We start from the raw sequence: 21,021 nt of genomic DNA on the forward strand, positions 1-21,021 counted from the left end.
TTTTAATTTTTTTAAAGGAGGATCGACGATGGTTCCCCATCTACCCCCCGAAGTGACTCGGACCCCCGGCCTAACGGTCGGAGTGAAGCGTTTTACACCCGAGCTGCGCTTCGTTGTTGGGATGGGAAGGAACAAGTCAGCCAACCTTTCCCCAAGCACGGGTCCAGACCAGTTAACAGTATCAACCCAATCAAGGGTACCAAGTTAACCTATCTCCCCCAGCGCCTGGGTCCCAAGCACGGGTCCAGACCAGTTAACTGTATCAACCCAATCAAGGATACCAAGTTAACATATCTCCCCCAGTGCCTGGATCCAGGCCAGGACTCAAGAACTCCCCAGGGGAAATTAATCCCCAAGTTGCGCCTCCCAGGGGTCGAACTCGTGACCTCTAGGACGGCGCGGTATCCTTGCCTCCCACCTCAACCACTTGAGCTAGGGGGCTTGGATCGTGGAGAAGATGAAGTTGTTAGAAAGTTTTTGCTTTATAGTACGTTTTGCCGGAGACTGACAGTTGTCCATTTTATTCTGTTTGTCCATTTTAGGAAAGTTTTAGTATGAGTTGATCATTTCAGTTAGTTTAGTCTCTCAAGTCAAGTAGTTTAACTTAACCCACCCCTGGAAAGCGTGGCCGCAGCCTTGCACATTCGTGTCCACAACAAATGTAAAACACATCATCTTCGTGGGATCGATCCTTACTTCCCTATACTAGTTAATAGTATTGTAGGTTAAGGTTTTGAAAACGCTCTCGAGTCCTTCCATTCACCTCACTCGAGTCGGATTAAGTCGAGTTGGTCAGTCTGAATCTTCAATCGACCCACTCACCGACATTCGCAAGTTGAAGGCACACATAGGCCAGATGGATCAGTTTGACAATCCAACTTGAGCAGTTCACAACGATAGGAAGAGGAAGAAAGGAGAGAACGAGAAGAGCGACATGTTCACACCTCCTTATTAAAATTGGTATGCTGACTGGACAATATCAACTAAATTGATTAATGAATCCCACAAAAAATTTAAACAAAAATTAAATTTAATCCCCAAATTTACCCACTGCAACTAACCCTACAAATAATATCAGGAATAACCGAAAATATTGGTCTTCTGTCCAAAAAATAATGACCGAAGATCTCCTATACACAAATCATAACTATTTCTCGCATTGTAACAAAAGACCCACACAAGATCAATTTTTCTCAACTAGATCCGACAAATGACTCAACCAAATCCAACAAATACATCCACATGTTTGCACAATATAGGTTAAGATCTCAAATATACTTGCGCTACAGCAATCGATTCTCTTTGACGAAAATTCCGTCCTCCGATAATGTGCAACTCTTTCTTCTACGATGCATGTGTTATGAGACTAAGGTTTGACTTTGAGTTGTGCTCATATTCAAAATGACAAAATGAGGAAAGAGAATTGGGACAAAAAAAGAGTTTATCAGACACAACGTTCGATTACAGCTAATAAACGCACCAAAATATGCAGATACTTATCTGTTGAAAATAACGTGAACAGTGCGGGTCTTGCTTCTAACGAGCCAACATATAACATACATAAGTAACCAAACACTAGGTTTCCTGCATATAATAATTTCGATATGGTCGAAACTTAATAACCAAACGACTCCTTAGGTCATTGTTTGTACGATGGGATGAGACTGGGAGAGGATGAAATGAAGTGATAATTAAATGATGATATGAATGAAATGACAGTTTCATTATCTCCTTGTGCTTGGTAGGAACAATATACAAAAAAGAATGCAATTATTGTTCATTGATTGATTTCATCCTAATAATTGATAACTATAGATAATATAATAATGAAATGGAATAAAATTGCATACACATTACACATATTGCACTCACACACAAATTGTTACACATGCTACACACATACACACACGCTACACACAACACACACATATAATTGATATATCACATACCACACACTGCCCACACAATCACACTAACTACACAACACACAATGCGCACACACACATTACATGCATTGCACACACATGATACATACACTACATATAATTCACAAAATTTTGCATGCGTGTATGTAGGAATGTCAATTCAACTTGAAACCAACGTGTTACCTGTATAACTGACAATTTGATAGGATTATGATTGAAAATATATAGCCTACAAAAATCACAACTGGAATGATTCTAAATTGAATAACCCGCAACCTAATAGGGTTGAACCGAAATTAGCCCCCGAGTCCCATAGGTTTAACCCTATATTAACCCAAATCCAATAAGATGAGATCAAACTTGAACTTGTTGGACCGACTGATATCATTATGTGTGTGTTGTGCAAGAAATTATTTCTATTTAGAATGAAATAATGATAGAATAATGTTTTTTTTAAAAAATTTATTCCTAACAAAGGAATGACCATGCTCAATTCATATCTATTGCCCATTATCTAAATAATTATGTATTTAATAAATTCAAAAGTTGTGCAGAACTAAAAACATACTCTCTCTCCGTCATTAGAAGTCCAACTTTTTCGCCCACGACTTTTAAGAAATGTTAAAAAAATGGGTAGTAAAAAGTTAGTGGAATATGGGTCTCACTTATATATAGTTTTAAATAAAATGCGAGTTAAATGAGTTAGTGGAATATAAAACCATATTACCGTTTATAGTAAAAAAGAACCGGGACTCTGATTCACGAACGGACTAAAATAGAAAAATGGAACTCCTATTCGCGGATGGAGGGAGTATCAGACATTTTACCAACTATGACATCTTCATTTAAGACATCTTCATTTAAATAAGAATAATGAATTTAAATGTATACAAAATAAATATCCATATTAATTCTAGAAGCATTGCAGTTGATTAGTACTATCTCCGTCCCGTATTAGGAGTCGCATTTATTTTTCTGCACCCATTTTATAAAAATGATAATAAATAGTTAAAGTGGAAATAGTAAAGTAAGATAGAGAATAATGTAAAGAAGAGCAACGCGGGACGGAGTATTACGAAAAAAAAAGAAGTCTTTTTGTGTAATGCCGAATCAAAGTACGGTTTGAGCAGCGCAACCCACCCGACCCGGATTTGAGTTGCATTTGGTTTAAGAAAATTCATCAATCGGAGGCGAATAGTCAAACCCACGCAAAACCCGAATTTATATGCTATTACTGCCTTCTTTTATCTTCTCCTTAAAACATCCCTCTCTACAATCCAAGTCACCAGAAATCAGGATCAACAACCTTATTTCTGGGCTTTGATTGATCTCCCTTGGACAAGAAAAAAAGTCGCGCCGCTACAAATTACAATCTATTTGCCATGTCGATGTCTGATTCCGATACAGCGTCGCAGGGGAGCGAGTACAAGAATTTTCGCCAAATTAGCCGCGATAGTTAGTCAATTTTACTTTTGATGCGCCTCTTTTCTGCGACCTATATTTATATCCAGAGAGTGTGTTGAAATTAGCTGGTTTGTGCATGTGATTGGGCTGAGTGACACTGATACCTCGCGAGCTTTATTTTAGTTTTCTTTCCGTGATTCTATTGTTACCTTTGTTTTTGTGTATGACTTGTATACTTTGATTTTGACTTTAGTGATCGTGTAGCAGCAATTGAATTATCTGAGTGGCTAAAACTGGTGTTGGATTTGAGGCTTAGAAAAGGATTTCGATCGACTAAAGAAAACCGCGTCCTGGTTTTAAGTGCTAATGTCTGATGGATATAATTTCTAAGATTATATTACTTATAGTTCTGTTTTATTTTTTTCGTGTCAGTGCTAAGGGCACCAAAGTTCCTTTGAGTTGATTTAAGAGCAAGTGGTTGTTTATAGTTACCACTAGAAATGGCTCTGTGATACTTCATGTAAACAGTCTTAGCATGAGTCTGTTGTCAGCACTGTTGATCATGAAGATACCTTGATAAGTAATGCAGGTCCAAAATTAGTTCACAACTTTTAGAATACAGTTGTGCCTTACTATTGTCCATTAGATTATTTATTGAGAGTTTACTAATATATTGATGGTGTTTTGATGTCAGCAGCTCTAGTTACTCAAAATCATTACATTCTGCACAATAAAGATATTTAATACTTCAATTTTCATTTATTTTTCAGTACTCTTGTAGGATCAGAATTCAGAAAGAATGTGTAAATTGATTAAGAAAGGCATGGATATCAATTAACATGGTAGATCATGATTTTTCATGTAGCATAACTAGGAGTATATTAGAAAAGCACCTTTCTCTGAAAAAAAATATTGACAAGAGAGGCCTTTCCGTGTCACTCACTAAGATATGCTTGTACTTTTTTAGAATATGTGCTGATCTCAATTTTTTTAAAGAGAGAAAATGACCATCCTTTTTTGGAAATAAAGCAGAAGTGCATTCCTTAACTTGACTACTTTTCGGACATATTTGTGCTATCTTGACTGTCTAATTTGTTTATACGCTTTAGTTGTGTTTATATGCTTTAGTTACAGGTTTCACTCCTTTATTACTTGTACAAACCGTTTAATGTTAAAGAAATCCTGAATAAACTAAATAACTAACTAATAAGGTAGCACAATTGATTCTCTTATATTTCTTAATGTGATGCATAAATATAGAATATCATTGAGCACCAGTACTTGAAAAGCTTTTTCAAGATAAAACAACACCTGTTAAAGGAAAACTGAGCCTCCTTATAATTTTTAGCGCCTGTTGATGCATAGATTGCAGAATTGAGCAACAGGGTTCGAATAGCTTCTGAGCTTCAATCTTTATGATATATTTTCTACTAATCTCTTGCAGAAGCTGTTGATGCTATAAAATTACCATTAAAACACCACTATTAAGATAAGTCAATTTAATTGCCCAATTTTTCCACGCCTGGTGATGGCTTGATGCATCGATTATAGAATATCTTTAAACACTAGAAGTTTAAAAGCTTCTGAAGCTTGTCTCTATCAATTTTAAATTTTTTTTATATACTATCTACTTCTAGAAACAGTTGATTGCTAAAAGTCCTGTTATAAAACCACTGATTAGGCAGGATCTGAATCTTCATACAGATATAACATCTGTTGATGCATACATTAAGGACTATCATTGAGCTTCATTCTGTATCAGTTTTATTCCACTGGTACAACATCAGATGATTTTCTAGTTCATTTTTTCTGGTCCAGCAATGAAAATTTTCTAATCTCTTTTATCAGTTTTTTTATGACTGATGTATGCTTGCTGATGCCATGGTGTGGGTCTTAGTTTGTTCTTTGCAAATCTTTCTTAGTGGTGATTATTATTGAAAATGATTAGCGAGCTACAATTATATATTCTTTGTCCTCTGTAATTTCTCTATAATTACTAATTTCTGCACATGCAGGATTGTTATATGAAATGCTCCGATCAACCAAAACAGGGGACTCCAAGTCGAGTTGGAAGGTAGAAAAGAACATATATTTCTCTTACATTCAGAAAGTTGATCTAGGTGTGGGTGATTGGGTTGGAGGATTCCTAGGACTTCTCTCCTCCATCAATCCATTGCATGTTGAGTAAATGTATGATGCCTGAGGCTCAAGTTTTTTTCTTACAAAAATCTCAAGAATCTTTCAAAACTTTTGATATGTATGTGTGCAAGTACACCAGACTGATTGAGCTCCATTTGAGGGAATAATATGTCCTGGCTAGATACGCATTTTGTTACCAATGTCATATGTGGCAAAATACTAGTATGATTAGTATCCCATAATACCGGGGAAAAAAATGAACGAAGAAAATTATGCAATAGAGGGTGCGTGGTATGTTGAAGGCTTGGGGAAGAAATAAAGTAAAGTAATAGGCATGTTTCGATAGCGAATCCAAATGCGGCAGTGGTGTAGAACAATGGTTTCTGTAGTGAAATTGTTATTAAAGTTCTCATTTATTTAAACCTTTTCTTTCCAATGGTCAATATATTTTCTTATTGCAAGTCTATTAATGATTTTTGCCTTTCTGATTTATGCTCAAACCTTTTCCCCCCTCATATGCCTCTTGTCTATTATTGGTATAATTTTGTTGGAAAATAGTTCTTTTAACTGAAATAATCCGCACCAATCACTTTGGATGAAACTTTAACTTACTCGATTCAGTTTAATACACAATCGCTTGAGATGTGTATGTTTTACTGTGCCATTATCTCTAAGTATAGTGCAGAAAAGGGTAATCTACCAGGTATTTATATTACCAGGAGAAGCACAAAGTCCTGTTTGACATTTGTAAAATAACCATCAGGCACAAATTGTAATCAAATTTTGTTGTAGATAGATAACATATTTTGGGTTTTGATTTTTCTTTGATCTATTATGTGATGCCCTTTAATCCCTCAATTTCTATGTTTTATCACCTCCCTATTCTAATACCTTGACATGTAGGTACTTATTATGGACAAGCTAACAGTAAGAATAATGTCTTACGCATGCAAGATGGCAGATATCACAGAGGAAGGAGTTTCATGTAAGAAATAGAAGGCCAGTCTCAGAGAAAAATTGTACTATTTTTCTTCTTTTTATGCCCAATACTATTTTTGCTTTTTGTTGCTCTCTAAATCTACGCCATGATCATATCTTTATACATGAGCTTTCCGGTATTGTTTATGGTGGAGTTATTTATGTGAGTGCTTGTAAGTTACTTGCCAAATGTTTCAAATAATATGCATGTACCCCCTGAATAAAACTCAGTGTTCAGGTTGTGTGAGACCAATAATTGATATTTGATAATTTAATAATCTAACAACAACGAGAACAAACACATTAAGAACAACAACAACAACAATAATAAGATTTAGTGATTGGAAGGTTTGATTATCACACTACTTCAAGCAATAATATGAACAGTTATTTTGTCAACTACTCAACTCTCATCTGAAAGATAGTGAATATAAATATTGATTTGATTATGAAATTCACAGATCACAACTTGTTGAAACTTACTCTCTTATGAAAGCTTTGTCTCTAAATCCATATTTTTTTTTATTTAAATGGCTTACTAAATATTTTAGGTACTAAATGTCACTTCATGATAGCAATTTTAGTAGGCTACTTGTCTATTTTCGATTTAGTTGCCATCCTCAGCTTATTAGTTGCTCCAATTTGTGCATTCAATATATATTCATAAGAACGTCATCATATGTATTGCTCTGAAAACATTGTCTGACGTATTACCTGTATGCTTAGACTAATAGAAAAGCTCGGGATGTGTGGTGATCTGTTGGCGCATGCAGTTTTATTTATTACTCCCTCTGTCCCACAATAAGAGTCCTATCTTTCCATTTCCGTCTGTCCCACGATAAGAGTCCTATTTCACTTTTACCATAAATTGGAAGTAGGTCCCACATTCCACCAACTTATTCCACTCACATTTTATTATAAAACTAATATATATAAGTGGGACCCACATTCTACTAACTTATTCAATCCACTTTTGTTTACATTTCTTAAAATTCGTGCCCAAACCAAATAGGACTCCTATTGTGGGATGGAGGGAGTACGATATAAGTTGGTGGAAGCTTCATGAGTTAGTTTGCTGTACTTCATGTCTAGTACAATCTTTAACTTTAATTTTAGGAAAGAAGAAACAGGTGTATTTGATTGATTCCCAATTGCAATTAACTGCTTTATTATTTTTGTGGAACAACAGGCAACCTAAAATTATCTTTTGCATGAGTCTTGTGTTGGGAAGATTCACCATGATACAAATAAATGCAATTATTTATTGAGATAGAGGAGTAACGATGTTGTCTGACCTATTGCAGTGGTGGAAGATATACACAAACGAAGACAACCTTTGCCATCCATGGATGGGATATATTTTATCCAACCAACCAAAGAAAAGTATGTAGTTCACATTTTTATCACCTGACTTTGGTTTTGGGATCATCCTGATAGTAAGGCTATAAGGCTTGCAGAATAATTTGTACAAGAGACTCGTTACATGAAAGTTACTGGACTCTAATGAAGGAAGTCTGTTGACTGATACTGAAGTTGTGTATCATATATCAGTTATCCTTTTTCATTTCCTTCTTCTAAGTATCATTGCTACTACTGAGAGGAGATGAATTGACATAATAGTTTGATGGGATCTTTTAGCTTGTAGTGCATGATTTTTTAAGCAGGGATTTTTTACAATTGAAACACAGAAACATAGCCATATTGTTAAAAATCTACTGACAAACTCCTCTACTGTCAAGGGAGTCTCCTTTATCAATAGCCAATGTACTTTACATGGTTTAGAAAAGTGTTAGTGAGGTACGCCTCAGTGCGAGGCACCTAGAATCGCTCTTGAGGCGGCGCCTCACCTGGTTTGAATGGGGCAGGTGCCTCGACCATGTTGATGTGCACGCATCACACTTATGCTGTAATTTTTTTATTTTCCTATTTTTCTGGCTTTGAAGTTGGCTGTTAAAAACAGTTCCAATAAACACATTACAATAAAATTAAAAAAAGAGGTTCCTGACCGCTAAACCTAATGAAACGTGGAAACTGAGGTAGAAATATTTAGTTCTCTCGTGCGCCCTACCTCCCTATGTCTCACTTCTTCTTGGACATTTGATGGTGGCTAATAATTATTTGAATTTAATATTTTAAAGTAGATATGAACTTGTGATTTTTTAATGTTTTCTCAAAGTTTTTCTATGTGTTTTATTTTATTAGGTACAGTTTACACCTCGAGGCTCTGGGGCCATTAGAAAATTACCCGGGACCTAAAACCTTGGTGGTTTAGTTACGTTGCTAGGAAAATATGCAAGTGGTTTTATTTGTTTGTTTTTTTGGTCGAATGTTGCGAGAGCTTTATATGCCTAACCTCTGCAGTTCAAGTATTAGGGAGGGTTGTTAATTACTTACTCTTGGGAATTTTGTACTTTTTAATACTGATTACTCAATAAACGCCGTGGCTGCTTAGATGCTAGCATAGTCAATAGATCTTTCTTCTGAATAGTTTTTATTGTTTTTGCTTACAAATTTCTTCTAGATAAATTTAGTTTAATTTTTTCTTGTTCTTCTTCTTTATGCGCTTCACATTCTTGCCCTTATCTTTCATTTTCTTTATCGTGCAGCATTGCTATCTTCCTGTCTGATATGTCTGGAAGATCGCCATTGTACAAAAAGTATGTCAAATGTTTTATTCTTTCTTCGGTAGGTGTTCCTCTACAATTTTATGGAATAGTTTTAACTTACATTTCCTGAGTTGTATGCAGCTATTGTTATAGAAAATAATTGGGCTCATCATCTCTTTGTTTCATCTACTTTTATCTTTTTTCTGCCGCTAGGGCCTTTGTCTTCTTCAGTTCACCTGTTTCCCGCGAATTGGTTGCCCAAATAAAGAAGGATGGAAGTGTTTTACCTCGCATTGGTGCCTTAAGAGAGGTTACTCAATTTCCTTCCTTCTCTTTCTTTTCTCTCTATCTATGTCCACACATATTGTACATTTGTACTAAAGAGAGATCTAGTATTTATTCTTGTTTTGAATCTGAAATGTACAGATGAACTTGGAATATTTTGCCATTGATAGCCAGGTATATATAATCCTTTTAGACTTTTATGTGGAAGTTCATGTATCTAGCATTCTCATAATCCCTTTATTGTTCACAAGAAAAAAACTCATTCAGATTTAGTTCAATGGCTTGACAACCAAAGATGTAAATTAAGTCATGCTATATGAGACGGTGACCACGGTCAACTCAGATCCATGTATTTTAGAAATGTTCCTGTTGCATGGTGTGAACTTCAACAACAAATGCAATGGTTCATTTGGCAATTGGCTAATACTTCAGGGTTTCATCACTGACAATGAGAGAGCACTTGAGGATCTCTTCGGGGACGAAGAAAGCTCTCGCAGAGGTGATGCATGTTTGAATGTGATGGGGACACGAATAGCTACAGTGCTTGCTTCTTTGAGGGTACGTTATCTGAACCTTAAATGTTGTCCTATAGCGTTAGCAATTTCAGAGTGAAGACCTCTATTTTATTGTGATATGGCAGGAGTTTCCAAATGTGCGTTACCGTGCTGCTAAGTCCCTTGACCCTACTACAATGACTACTTTTCGTGATCTAATTCCTACAAAGCTTGCTGCTTCTGTTTGGAATAATCTGATGAAATACAAAGCCAACCTTCCTAACTTTCCCCAAGTGGAGACATGCGAGCTTCTTATCTTAGATAGATCAGTAGACCAGGTATGTAGTATCAATTCCATGCCCACTATTTCAAATTCTCGAGAGTTCCACTGTAATTTTTATTGTATAATATACTTGTATTTCTTGTTCAGATTGCTCCAGTTATACATGAATGGACATATGATGCGATGTGCCATGATTTACTAAATATGGACGGAAATAAATACATCCATGAGGTAGTGTCTCTTAGATCTTACCAGACAGTCTGATTAAAATTTGGAAGTTCCTCAGCCATGTTAAGTAATCATAATGGTCAGGTTCCAAGCAAGACAGGTGGTCGCCCTGAGAAGAAAGAGGTTCTTTTGGAGGATCATGACCCTATCTGGTTAGAGCTCCGACATGCACATATAGCTGATGTACGTATGGAGAATCCTCCTGTATATTTATTTATATTTCGCTGAGATTTGACTCAATTGCTATATTTACTTCAATCAATTATCAGGCAAGTGAGCGGCTGCATGAGAAAATGACAAACTTCGTATCGAAAAATAAGGCTGCACAAATTCATGGTTCAAGGTTGGTTGATATATACTTTGGTTGGTTCCTGAAAAATTTGGTGGATCAAACACATGCCAATTTTTAATATTAAAATAGTCTTAGATTATGATTGTTGCGGAGTTAGATAATTAATCTCTCAACTTATAATTAAAATATACTCCATTAGATATCTTACTAGTTTACAAGGTACTTGTAACCTATAACTTTGTTTCTGCCGACCATTTAAATAAAACTTTATTTCGATCTGAGTGGCTATTTAGGGTTTGTTTAGCTTCCTTGTTTTGTCAAGAAAAAGATCCTTGTAAGCTAAAAACATAGTTAGAAAATTTACATTCTCTTAACTTATATCACGTCAAGCAAACTAAACAAGCCCTTAAATGCATAATATCTAAAGCTATTGTTATTGTATAGTTGATAGCTAGGATTTAACATTAGATATGCTATTTTTACATGGCAGATTTTCAATGGTGTAGTCTTATTTTAAGTGTAACTATTAGCCTCGATCACCTTGTTAGACCATCCCTGCTCTTTCCTTCTTGTTTTGGATGTGGATTAAAATTTTCTTGGATGTTTTGGTTGGGTTAAAGAGCCGAGTTTTTGCATATCTCTGTTTTTCTATTTAAAGTTGTATCAACGTGTAGCAGTACATTATGCTGCTATGAGATTTTGAACCATCCAAGTATAAAAAAAGTGAAGTATGATTATGATTATCAATTTGGAACGACGAAGTCTTAACAAAATTTCATCTATGGGGTCTTAGTTCCATGGAGTACACGTTCAGTTATATGGATATATTTAGATATACCTAAAATCCCTAATAATTCCAAAAGTCCCTGTCTCACTTTTTTCATGCTTCTGTATTGTATCAATGATATATAATCACGTGTCCTGCTAGTCATGGTATATGTGTATCTATTGTGTACATTAAATATGCAGATCTGGTGGTGAATTGTCAACGCGGGACTTGCAAAAGATGGTTCAAGCTTTGCCTCAATATAGTGAACAAATTGAAAAGCTCTCCCTCCATGTTGATGTGAGTTTTATTGTATTCCTGGCTGAAACTTTTTTAATGCTTTTACTTGATCATGTTGTCACGTAAGTGGTGTTTCTAACGATCTACTAAGATCTTATCTTGAACTAGAGTAATGCTATATATTTCATCATATTTGTTTGTTTGTCACTCAAGTCTGCATGTAAATAACTGTGGCAGACTGTGGATGATACTGGTTAAAGATAAATGGCATATGTTTGCTCGTTTTGACTGCACTTTGTATCTTAACAAATAGAAAAAGTTGTAATTAAGGTCTTGGAGAAGCAAATAAATTACCGAAAGCTTGAGTTAAGATATCATATCATATCATAATGTTTGTGAATCCATCAGTTGATACATAGATGTAGTAATTCTTTTTCATTGCTAGACTCTTTTTATGAACTCTAAAATAATACTCCCTCCGTCCACGAAAAATAGGGCACATTCAAAAAAGGGAAGTTTTCAACCTCTCTCTTACTTTTTTCCCTTCTCTCTTACTAATAATATGGACCCCACATTCCACTAACACTACTTCTCTCTTACTTTTTTCCCTTCTCTCTTACTTATTTCCCTTCTCTCTTACTTTTTTCCTTTCTCTCCTACTAATAATATGGACCCCACATTCCACTAACACGACTTCTCTCTTACTTTTTTCCCTTTTCTCTTACTTTACCAATTCTACATTAAAACCCATGCCATTCACAAAGTGCCCTATTTTTTGTGGACGGAGGGAGTAATTTGTTTATTAAAATTTTGTAATATGTACCACTTGATTATTAAAGATTATTGTCTAATAAATGTAAGCAGCAGATCTGTAAATTAACTCCAAAAATAAAACTTTATTTTTGTTTCTGGGTTGACTAGTTTCTAATGTGTTTCTTCAGATTGCAGGAAAAATTAACAAAATTATCAGGGAATCTGGGCTTAAAGATGTTGGTCAACTAGAGCAGGATCTTGTTTTTGGAGATGCAGGAACCAAGGATATTATTAATTTTCTTAGAGCAAAAGAGGTGAGTGCATTTTCCTTTGTACTGAAAAAGGGAAGAAGCTTATAAGCCGTTGACGGATGTAATTTATAATGTGCAATTGTTGGCAGGATATATCGCGTGAATATAAATTGCGATTATTGATGATTTATGCTGCCGTATATCCTGAAAAGTTTGACGATGATAAAATCTCAAAACTAATGGAGGTTAGTGCAAATTTTATTTTTAACAGTCTAGGGTCCATGACATGACCTCATAACCTTGTGGATGTAGTTGTTAATACCATTTGGTTATGCTTACTGTGCTAAAAAACTTAAACTTATAGATGATGAAAGGATTATATTCACTATTTTTTCAGAATATGATTTTTGTTGCCCTTACCATATACCCTTTGTTTAGTCAATCTAAACCCCCAAAACTGTACTGCATAAATCATGTAAATACTTATATAGACGCCTCCCCATACCAAATCATGTAAATTCCCGTCCCTCCTACTGTTCAATAAGCACCCCTCGTTTGTAAGTATTCCTCCACCTGATCCACCCTTGTGTAATAGCCTCACCCCCAACCTGCCCCTTATATAAACATGACCACGCCCACCAGACTAGCAAGAACCTTCAAACTACACCCTTTCATCCAAACTGGCACCCCTCCTCTCTCTCTCTCCCCCCCCCCCCTTTATGCAGCACGCCAGCTCCCAATTTTTTTTTTCTAAATTATATTCACCAAAGACACTAGCCTATTGAGTTTATGTTCTCGTGATTAAATTAAGCATATCTGTGACCATGTTTAAATAATATGGGTCACGGTTGTGTTCATATTTGCATGAGAAATATTGCATGTTTTCTACATAAGCATACATTTTCTTGACTTGAAAAAAGAGTGACCCTAGGGTCTCAGGGACGAGCACTGACAGAATAATTTTCCTTCCGAACCAAAGATGACTATTTGATATTTCTTAATAAGGATCTTTTAGACCTTGAGCCAAAAAGGGCTAAAAAGTTCACTTTCATATGTGGATGGCTAAAATATGCATATAGCTTTTCTAGTTTGCTAAAAATGGCAATTTCCACTAATACTGTTCTATTTTAACCTTGACAAATGTGATACCTTCCATAATAATTTTATGATGTTAACTTGAAATCATGATACAACCGTCGAATCAGCTACTGCCTCAAAGAATATCTTTACCTTCTTTCTCTCTATCGAAATCTGAAAGATCAAGAATTCGTCTTGAGAAATCATGCTGTTACTTTGAGAGACCTAGTTTTTCACCTTGATTCAACTGTTGGAAAAACAATGTTTTTAAAATGCTGCCATGGCACTTCTCCGTGACGGGATTTTGAAAAAACGCCATTTCCATGACGACTTGTGGCAGATTTTGATGGCGGCCGCCATAGCATTTATGGAGGCATTTTTTACTGGCTAGCCCTGAACCCGATCCATTTTCCCATTAACCCTAAACCATGTCCAAATGGTCCGGCCAGTTTCCTCAAAATAGACCCATTTGCTAAAACCGATCCGCTTTGCACATCTGAAATAGGGAAATATGGTTTTAATATGTTTTCAGATTTCATGTGCATTACCCATTTAAATGCCAACCCTACTACTTCCCTATCTTCCCCCGGGAGTTGCCTCCCCACCGCCCTAGCGCCTCCCCCCCAGCGCTGCGCTGGCTTATTGATTCAGTTTCAGTTTCTTTTTAAAATATATTTAGATTCTCAATTCTAAATTTTCTAATATATTATTATCATTAACATGTTGGGAATATTGAATGAGTGAGACATGTTGGGAATATAGATTTAAGGGGAGAAGGATATTTCGTTGGATGTCGATGATAACAATGAGAATGGGATAACTATGTTTAGGTTGATGAGGATTGAGAAGGATTTTAATTTAGACTTAATATGTTTTGATGTATGATGATTTTACATTTTAATTATTGAGCTAAGACTTCAATTAGTATTATTTATTAGACATGGAGTATTATGTTTATGACTTTTAAATTATAATTGTCGTTCGAAGATTTGAAATACTATAATATTTTTATCATTTTCTATTTTTTTGCTTTTTATATTTCATACTCCTCCTTCCCAACAAAGATGACTCACTTTCCTTTTTTGGTTTATTGTCCCAATCAAGACGACCCATTTCTAAAAATGGAAACACCTTTATCTCTACTTTATTCTCCCTCCACTTAATACACAAAACAACGCAACATAAAATCCCACCATGAAAGGGGTAATCTTCCTTGGGACGGAGGGAGTATACTATATATATCTATCTAGGGGTGCGTTATATTGCTAACTTTTTAAGTTGCTAACTCTGCTAACTCATCAACGAAGTGTATTAAAAATGTCAACACGATGACATTAAAATGTCAATACATAATGTCAACACCATTTATTGAAATGTCAACAAAATTATATGTTGACATTTTAATGTCATCATGTTGATATTTTTAATAAAATGTGTTGATGAGCTAGCAACTTAAGAAAGTTAGCAATTGATCACACCCCTATCTATATATATATATATATTAATAATATTTATTTATCGCTTGCCATATCTCGACAAGCATACCGACATAAAGTTGTGGTATTTGGGTCGACGTAAGTTGCCATATGTCATTCATAACATTGTGGAAAACATTATGCAGCCTCAAGTACTTCAAATCCTCCCTTTAGCCCAAGATACTATACAAATTTTTGGAATTGACTTTGTATACAACATTTTGCTTTATTATTTCAGATTCGTGCCGCCCAATTGTTTTTTTTTTTGGTTATTATTTTACTGAATAAGCAGCTGTATGTTTTTAACTCTATAATATACCTTCCTTGAGGTGGTTCTTGTGGCTGCAGCCATTAAGCAATCTGGTAAACCTTTAATATGAAAACTGATATCCTGCTACATAAAATGCAGCTGGCTAGACTACCACAAGATGATGCGACTGCAGTTTATAATATGAGATTGCTAGAATCATCATCAGATCCCAAAAAGAGCTCAATTGTACCCTTTTCTCTTAAGTTTGATGTCCACAAGGTAGTGAATAGAAAAGTGATTGTTCTGTAATAGCCATACATCTTATAGTGGGGTTAATTTTCATTTTTCCTTGTTTTCAGAAGAAGCATGCTGCACGAAAAGACAGACCTGGAGAAGTGGCATGGCAATTATCACGTTTTTACCCCATTATAGAGGTAACTTTATGACTGTAAAGTTGGGAAGATCAAGTGATGTATGGTTGCTCTGGCTCTTGGATGATATTGGATCAGTAATGCACTCGAAGCTCACATAGATATATGAATATCACCGATTTTCTTTGAACAAGCTATTTAATAAAACAGCTATAGGAATCTATCTCTCCTTTAAGCCGCACCGCGGCTATTTGTAGAATGGGCCACATCCTGTTACCTTGAAATTTTACCTCAGCAGATATAATGCTACTGAATGATTAAAAACTCCACTAAGTCTTATAGCAAACTGCTTGTGAGATGGATTGTGAATGTACTTGTCTGAGACTAATATGTTTAATTGGTTTAAATTTTGAATTTTGAATTTTGAACAGTATATGTACTATAGCCCAGGACCATGAATGATTGATTTCTTTTTCTCATACAGAAACAATGACTTGACCCTGACATGATCTGGTGGTGGCTGAATTAAAAATTTCAACAAAGTTGATCATGTTGTAGACCCATTTGTCCCTTGAAATTTTCATTTTATTGTTTGGTTTGTGTTTGCATTATAAGGTGTCCTGTGATGAAAACTATTGGTAATACTCGTTGGAGTGCACATGAAGTCTAATGTAAACATATTTTCTGACTAACTGGTTCCCCTTGCCTTGCAGGAGCTTGTTGAAAAACTTAGTAAAGGCGAACTACCTAGGAATGATTATCCTTGTATGAATGAACCTAGTCCTACTATTCATGGATCCTCTCAGAGTGCAGCAATAAGGTCAGGTGACATCCCAACACCTTATTCAAAGAGATCAAGAAGAACAGCAACATGGGCTCGTCCACGGAACTCTGATGATGGTTATTCAAGGTATACTTGGAGTCTTGTGTTTGTTAATTGACTCTCAACTTATCTCTCGTGGTAATTGTAATATAATATTTGGCTTTATCACGGTCTTTGAAAAATGTCTAGTGCTATCCTTTTAAGTTCAACAAGCTTGCACTTTTAGTCTTTTAACTTACTTTTTGCATGTAATCTGCATGTTGCTTTCTGTCATTTCACCCTGAAATGATTGTCTTAATTTATTTGTTTTATTTAGTGATTCAATTTTAAGGCACGCCTCTAGTGATTTCAAGAAGATGGGTCAGCGGATTTTTGTGTTTATTGTAGGTGGTGCAACACGTTCTGAGGTAATATGCAATTTTTGCTCTCTCTCTCTCTCTATTTTGTTTTTGAAATATGTTTCTCTGCAGTTACGAGCTTGTCATAAATTATCAGCAAAATTGCAAAGAGAAATTGTTCTAGGATCATCCAGTCTCGATGATCCCCCACAATTTATAACGGTAAAAGACTTCATTCTTTCCTATTTACGTATATCATCTCCTTTATTTTGTGTTATTGCATTCATCCAGAAGGTGCATTGAATTTTGAGGCAATGAATCTACTATAGTCTGGCATCTGATTCTGAGATGAGTCGTTTAGAGTGGCTGGCATGATTTATTTGTAGAATTGAACACTTGATATACTAGGGGGTGTTCGGTTTGCAAGATTATATCCATGATTAAATTTGTATTATGTTTTGGTTCATGAGATTGAAACTCATGACTTAATCTTAGATGGATAGTCATGTGATAATTAGTCATAGTCAACCCCTCCTACTAAATAATCTCACAACTTAATTCTAGATTATATCTTGCTGGTACTATTTTATCTAGGAAACCAAACACCACCTAGTCATTATGTGTACCTTATTCATGATTTCCGTTTCAGGAGCCGGAGATTTAACTAATTATTTACTAATGGCTTTCGCTCGGTATATGCTTTGCCTTTACACCCATTAAAAACGTTTGCAACTGTCTAACCTTGACAGACACATGAAACAGGACCTAATCTCCATCATGTGCTCAGATTTTTGGGTTCTCTTACTTAAATGTTGTGAACTAGGACTGTGATCGCCTGGAGCTTATTGTGTGATTCTTTTTCTTTTACAGAAGCTAAAGTTGTTGAATGCAAATGAGTTGTCATTGGACGACCTCCAGATCTAGATATATACGGCTGGTGAAGCTGGATATCCAATTTTAAGCGGAGCTGCTTTGCAATTGTGATCATACAACAAAGTATCATGCTGCGTTCCACTATCCTTCTATTTTCTTCTCACCATGTACAAAATGGCTGTGTGGCAGATGTGTTGTAATTTATTTGTTGAGGCCTTCTGAAAATCTGTGGTGTGTGACAGTGTAAGTATACTTTCTTTTCACGCTGAATGTTTTTTTCACAGTTTCAGTTTGTGTATTTCCTTTGCATGTTAGCGTCTTTCTCTAGCTGATTATTTGCTTCACATCTCCACTAACACCAAATGCATGTGTGCATAATTCTCGTAGAAATCTGTCTCCCAAAAAATATAGGAGGTAGTGCACTGTGCACGTGGAACATTGATCAGTATATGCGTATTTGCATACACAAAGTGTTTCGTTCCCTGACAGAGAGCCAAAACCAGTGTTTGTTATAGCTGTTTTATTTGTTTCATCCCCAAAATATGAGTCTCGGTCGATTATTGCTCACTTAAGAGTCAAGCTCTAAGAGGGGATTCTTTGGCTGAATTGTTGATTGAGTGATCGTAGTTGCAAGTAAAATGCAACATATACTCTCTCTCTTTTCCTTGTTTGCAATTTTATTATTACATGAAAAAAAAGCTCAGGTTTGAGGTCATTTTGTGCCCATAAAAAATTGTAACTTGTATAATAAATTATGTAAAATTTCTTTTTTTTGACATAACTGGCAAAGTAAATAGGTCCTAAAAATATGAACTTTAGAAGATACATATTTTATTGCACAATTAAGTAGGGGTCAATTGCTAACTTTTTTAAGTTGATAGCTCTACTAACTTATCAACGCAGTGTAGTAAAAATGTTAACATGATGATATTAATATGTTAACACATAATTTTATTAACATTTCAATGTACCGTGTTGATATGATGTGTTGATTTTTTTTTCCTTTTAGGTTATCCCACTAAAAGTGGAAATGTTTATTAAAATGAAAACAACATCATCTCTACTTTTTCTCTCTCTTACTTTATTTTCTCGTCATTTAGCACATAAAACAACATTATATAAAATTCTGTACTGCAATTTAATGGGATGAAGGGAGTATTAATATTTTTAATTTTAATCCAAACTTATTGCCTGTCAAGTGATGATAGTAAATTAGTATTTTATTCTTAGGCCTTTCTTTTTTAAATTGGCAAATGAATATAATTTTAAAGGTCGCTACACGAGCTTCACCATTTAATTGTTGCTATGCAAATAGAGATTGTTAGTTTTAAAGAGGGAAGACTTGAAGCAAGTTGAAAATTTGTATTGCTATCATTGTATTTATAGCTATCAATGAAAATGGATTCTTGAAAAAAAGGTCACTTCACGGTGGTTCTGACTTGAACCTAAGACCTTTGGCCTCATACATTACCATTCTACCACTAAGCCAACTCAAACACATCTTAGACCCTTCTTGGTATGCTGAAATATAATGAGAATGAGATGAAATAGAGGTAGGAATGTAATAAAGATAAGAATGAATAATTCATCTGGATTTCCATTCTATTTTCTCATCCATTCCATCATATGAGCATTACATTTCCATTGTCTCTTTCATTTCATCATATGAATAAGGGCTTAGTCTGTAATGAATATGACCCACAACCACATTGCATTGATGGTTTTTTTTTCCAAAATATTTTATTCTAGAAAGGAATGAAACCAACACATTGACTTTTGGGAGTACTTATTTAGCTTAAATTCCGGGAGTATGGACCTACCCTAGTGTACTTTAATAAAAGAAATTCACTAAGGCCTAGGTTGGATTTGGAATAGTTACAACTATAAGACCATAGCGTCTCGCCGGCGTCTCGCGTCCCGTCTCGACCATAGCGTCTCGCCGGCGTCTCGCGTCCCGTTCCGGAGAGACGGGACCCCGGCGCGACGCGTTGCAGCTCGCCGTCCCGTCCCGCACCGTCCCGCGTCTCGTCCCGTCGAGCCACGAGACGGGCTGTCTCGCCACGCGCCTAAGCGACGTGGCGCGACCCGGCGTCGTGCGTGACGCCCACTCGCCGGCCCGCGAGTGGGCGTCGTCACGTGCTGACGCAATAATTTTTTTTTAAATTCGAATTAAAAAAAATAAAAAATAAAAGAAACAAAAATTTGTAACTGTAATAATACCGTTTTTTTGTTTTTTTTTTAATTTTTTTATTTTTAATTAATTTTTTTACTCTATAAATACTCCTAAACTTATCATCATTTCACACACAACTACACATCTATTCTTCCTATCATCTAAATTTTCTCTCAAATTTTCTCTCAAATTTTCTCTCAAATTTTCATTTAACAACTCAAGATGTCTGGCGACGGCAACTACGGCGGTTCCGGCTCCGGCGGGTGGGATCTTAACGCGTTCGGCGATTGGGAGACCATGATCAACACATTGGGCGGTTCGGTTCATCAACGCCGGGGACCCAGGGTTCGGCGTCGCCAGGGGGGTACCAACCACCCAATTTTGACCTTGATGCATATGTCCGTCCCTCCGCCCCGCGGTATTCGCAGGGATTATCCCAGATCCGGGAGGATTTTCCCGTTGATCCCACGCCGGGAGTAGGCCGAGGCAGTGGAGGTGGCCGAGGCGGTGTACAACCCCAAGCGAGCGAGGAGGAGGAGGAAGAGGAAGAAGAGGAAGAGGATCTAGGCCGGCATCCGTACAACAACCTCGAAACGCTGGCGGTGTACAACGCCTGGATCACCGTCTCGTACGATCCCATCGTCGGGAATCAACAATCTCGGAAGTGTTTCTGGGAAAAGGTCTGCGAGGTCTACCACCAGATAAATCCGAAAGGCTCCCGCAAGCGCAAATTTAAAATGCTCCGTTCTCACTTTGACCGAGTCGACCGATAGGTCAAAAAATTCTGCGGCATCTACTCGGCCGAAGAGGCGCGCTACTAAAGCGGCGCAACGGCAACCGACATTTTGACGTCCGCTTTGCGCGCCTACTACCAGGACGAACGTCATCAATTCAGATTTGTTGATGTTTGGCAGGCCGTCAAGGACGAGGAACGGTGGGCCGGCGGTTTTCGCTCCAGCTCAGGCTCAACCTCGAAGCGCACGAAGCATACGGCGAG

The 21,021-nt window shown here is 36.3% G+C and overlaps 1 protein-coding gene across 6 annotated transcripts; it reads left to right on the plus strand.

Annotated features, from left to right (window-relative positions):
- The first annotated feature begins 3,139 nt into the window (after window positions 1-3,139).
- Window positions 3,140-18,140, plus strand: LOC121759213 (SNARE-interacting protein KEULE-like). Of its 6 annotated transcripts, XM_042154719.1 has the most exons (21): window positions 3,140-3,380; window positions 5,345-5,403; window positions 6,372-6,453; window positions 7,751-7,829; window positions 9,053-9,103; window positions 9,266-9,362; window positions 9,479-9,511; window positions 9,770-9,895; window positions 9,978-10,169; window positions 10,262-10,345; window positions 10,427-10,525; window positions 10,612-10,685; window positions 11,604-11,700; window positions 12,582-12,707; window positions 12,794-12,889; window positions 15,606-15,725; window positions 15,806-15,880; window positions 16,531-16,727; window positions 16,957-17,047; window positions 17,111-17,200; window positions 17,849-18,140. In XM_042154719.1, the coding sequence occupies exons 1-21, from the start codon at window positions 3,308-3,310 to the stop codon at window positions 17,900-17,902; spliced, it is 1,995 nt and encodes a 664-aa protein (XP_042010653.1). In that variant the 5' UTR covers window positions 3,140-3,307; the 3' UTR covers window positions 17,903-18,140. The 6 variants fall into 6 exon arrangements, with proteins under 6 accessions (XP_042010653.1, XP_042010655.1, XP_042010657.1 ...); XM_042154721.1 differs by lacking the exon at window positions 3,140-3,380 and having other exon boundaries at window positions 6,372-6,487; window positions 9,053-9,131; XM_042154723.1 differs by lacking the exon at window positions 3,140-3,380 and having other exon boundaries at window positions 6,372-6,487.
- Window positions 18,141-21,021: the final 2,881 nt, after the last annotated feature.

The sequence above is a fragment of the Salvia splendens genome, chromosome 12, assembly GCF_004379255.2.
Source record: "Salvia splendens isolate huo1 chromosome 12, SspV2, whole genome shotgun sequence".
NCBI classification, from domain to species: Eukaryota; Viridiplantae; Streptophyta; class Magnoliopsida; order Lamiales; family Lamiaceae; genus Salvia; species Salvia splendens.

Bases quoted from the DNA above. Each gene is read 5' to 3' on its own strand.
- LOC121759213 (XM_042154719.1), top strand. From the start codon at position 3,308: ATGTCGATGTCTGATTCCGATACAGCGTCGCAGGGGAGCGAGTACAAG. The intron at 6,454-7,750 runs GTAAGAAATAGA...GACCTATTGCAG, and splicing joins CACAGAGGAAGGAGTTTCAT to TGGTGGAAGATATACACAAA. The intron at 12,890-15,605 runs GTTAGTGCAAAT...CATAAAATGCAG, and splicing joins AAATCTCAAAACTAATGGAG to CTGGCTAGACTACCACAAGA.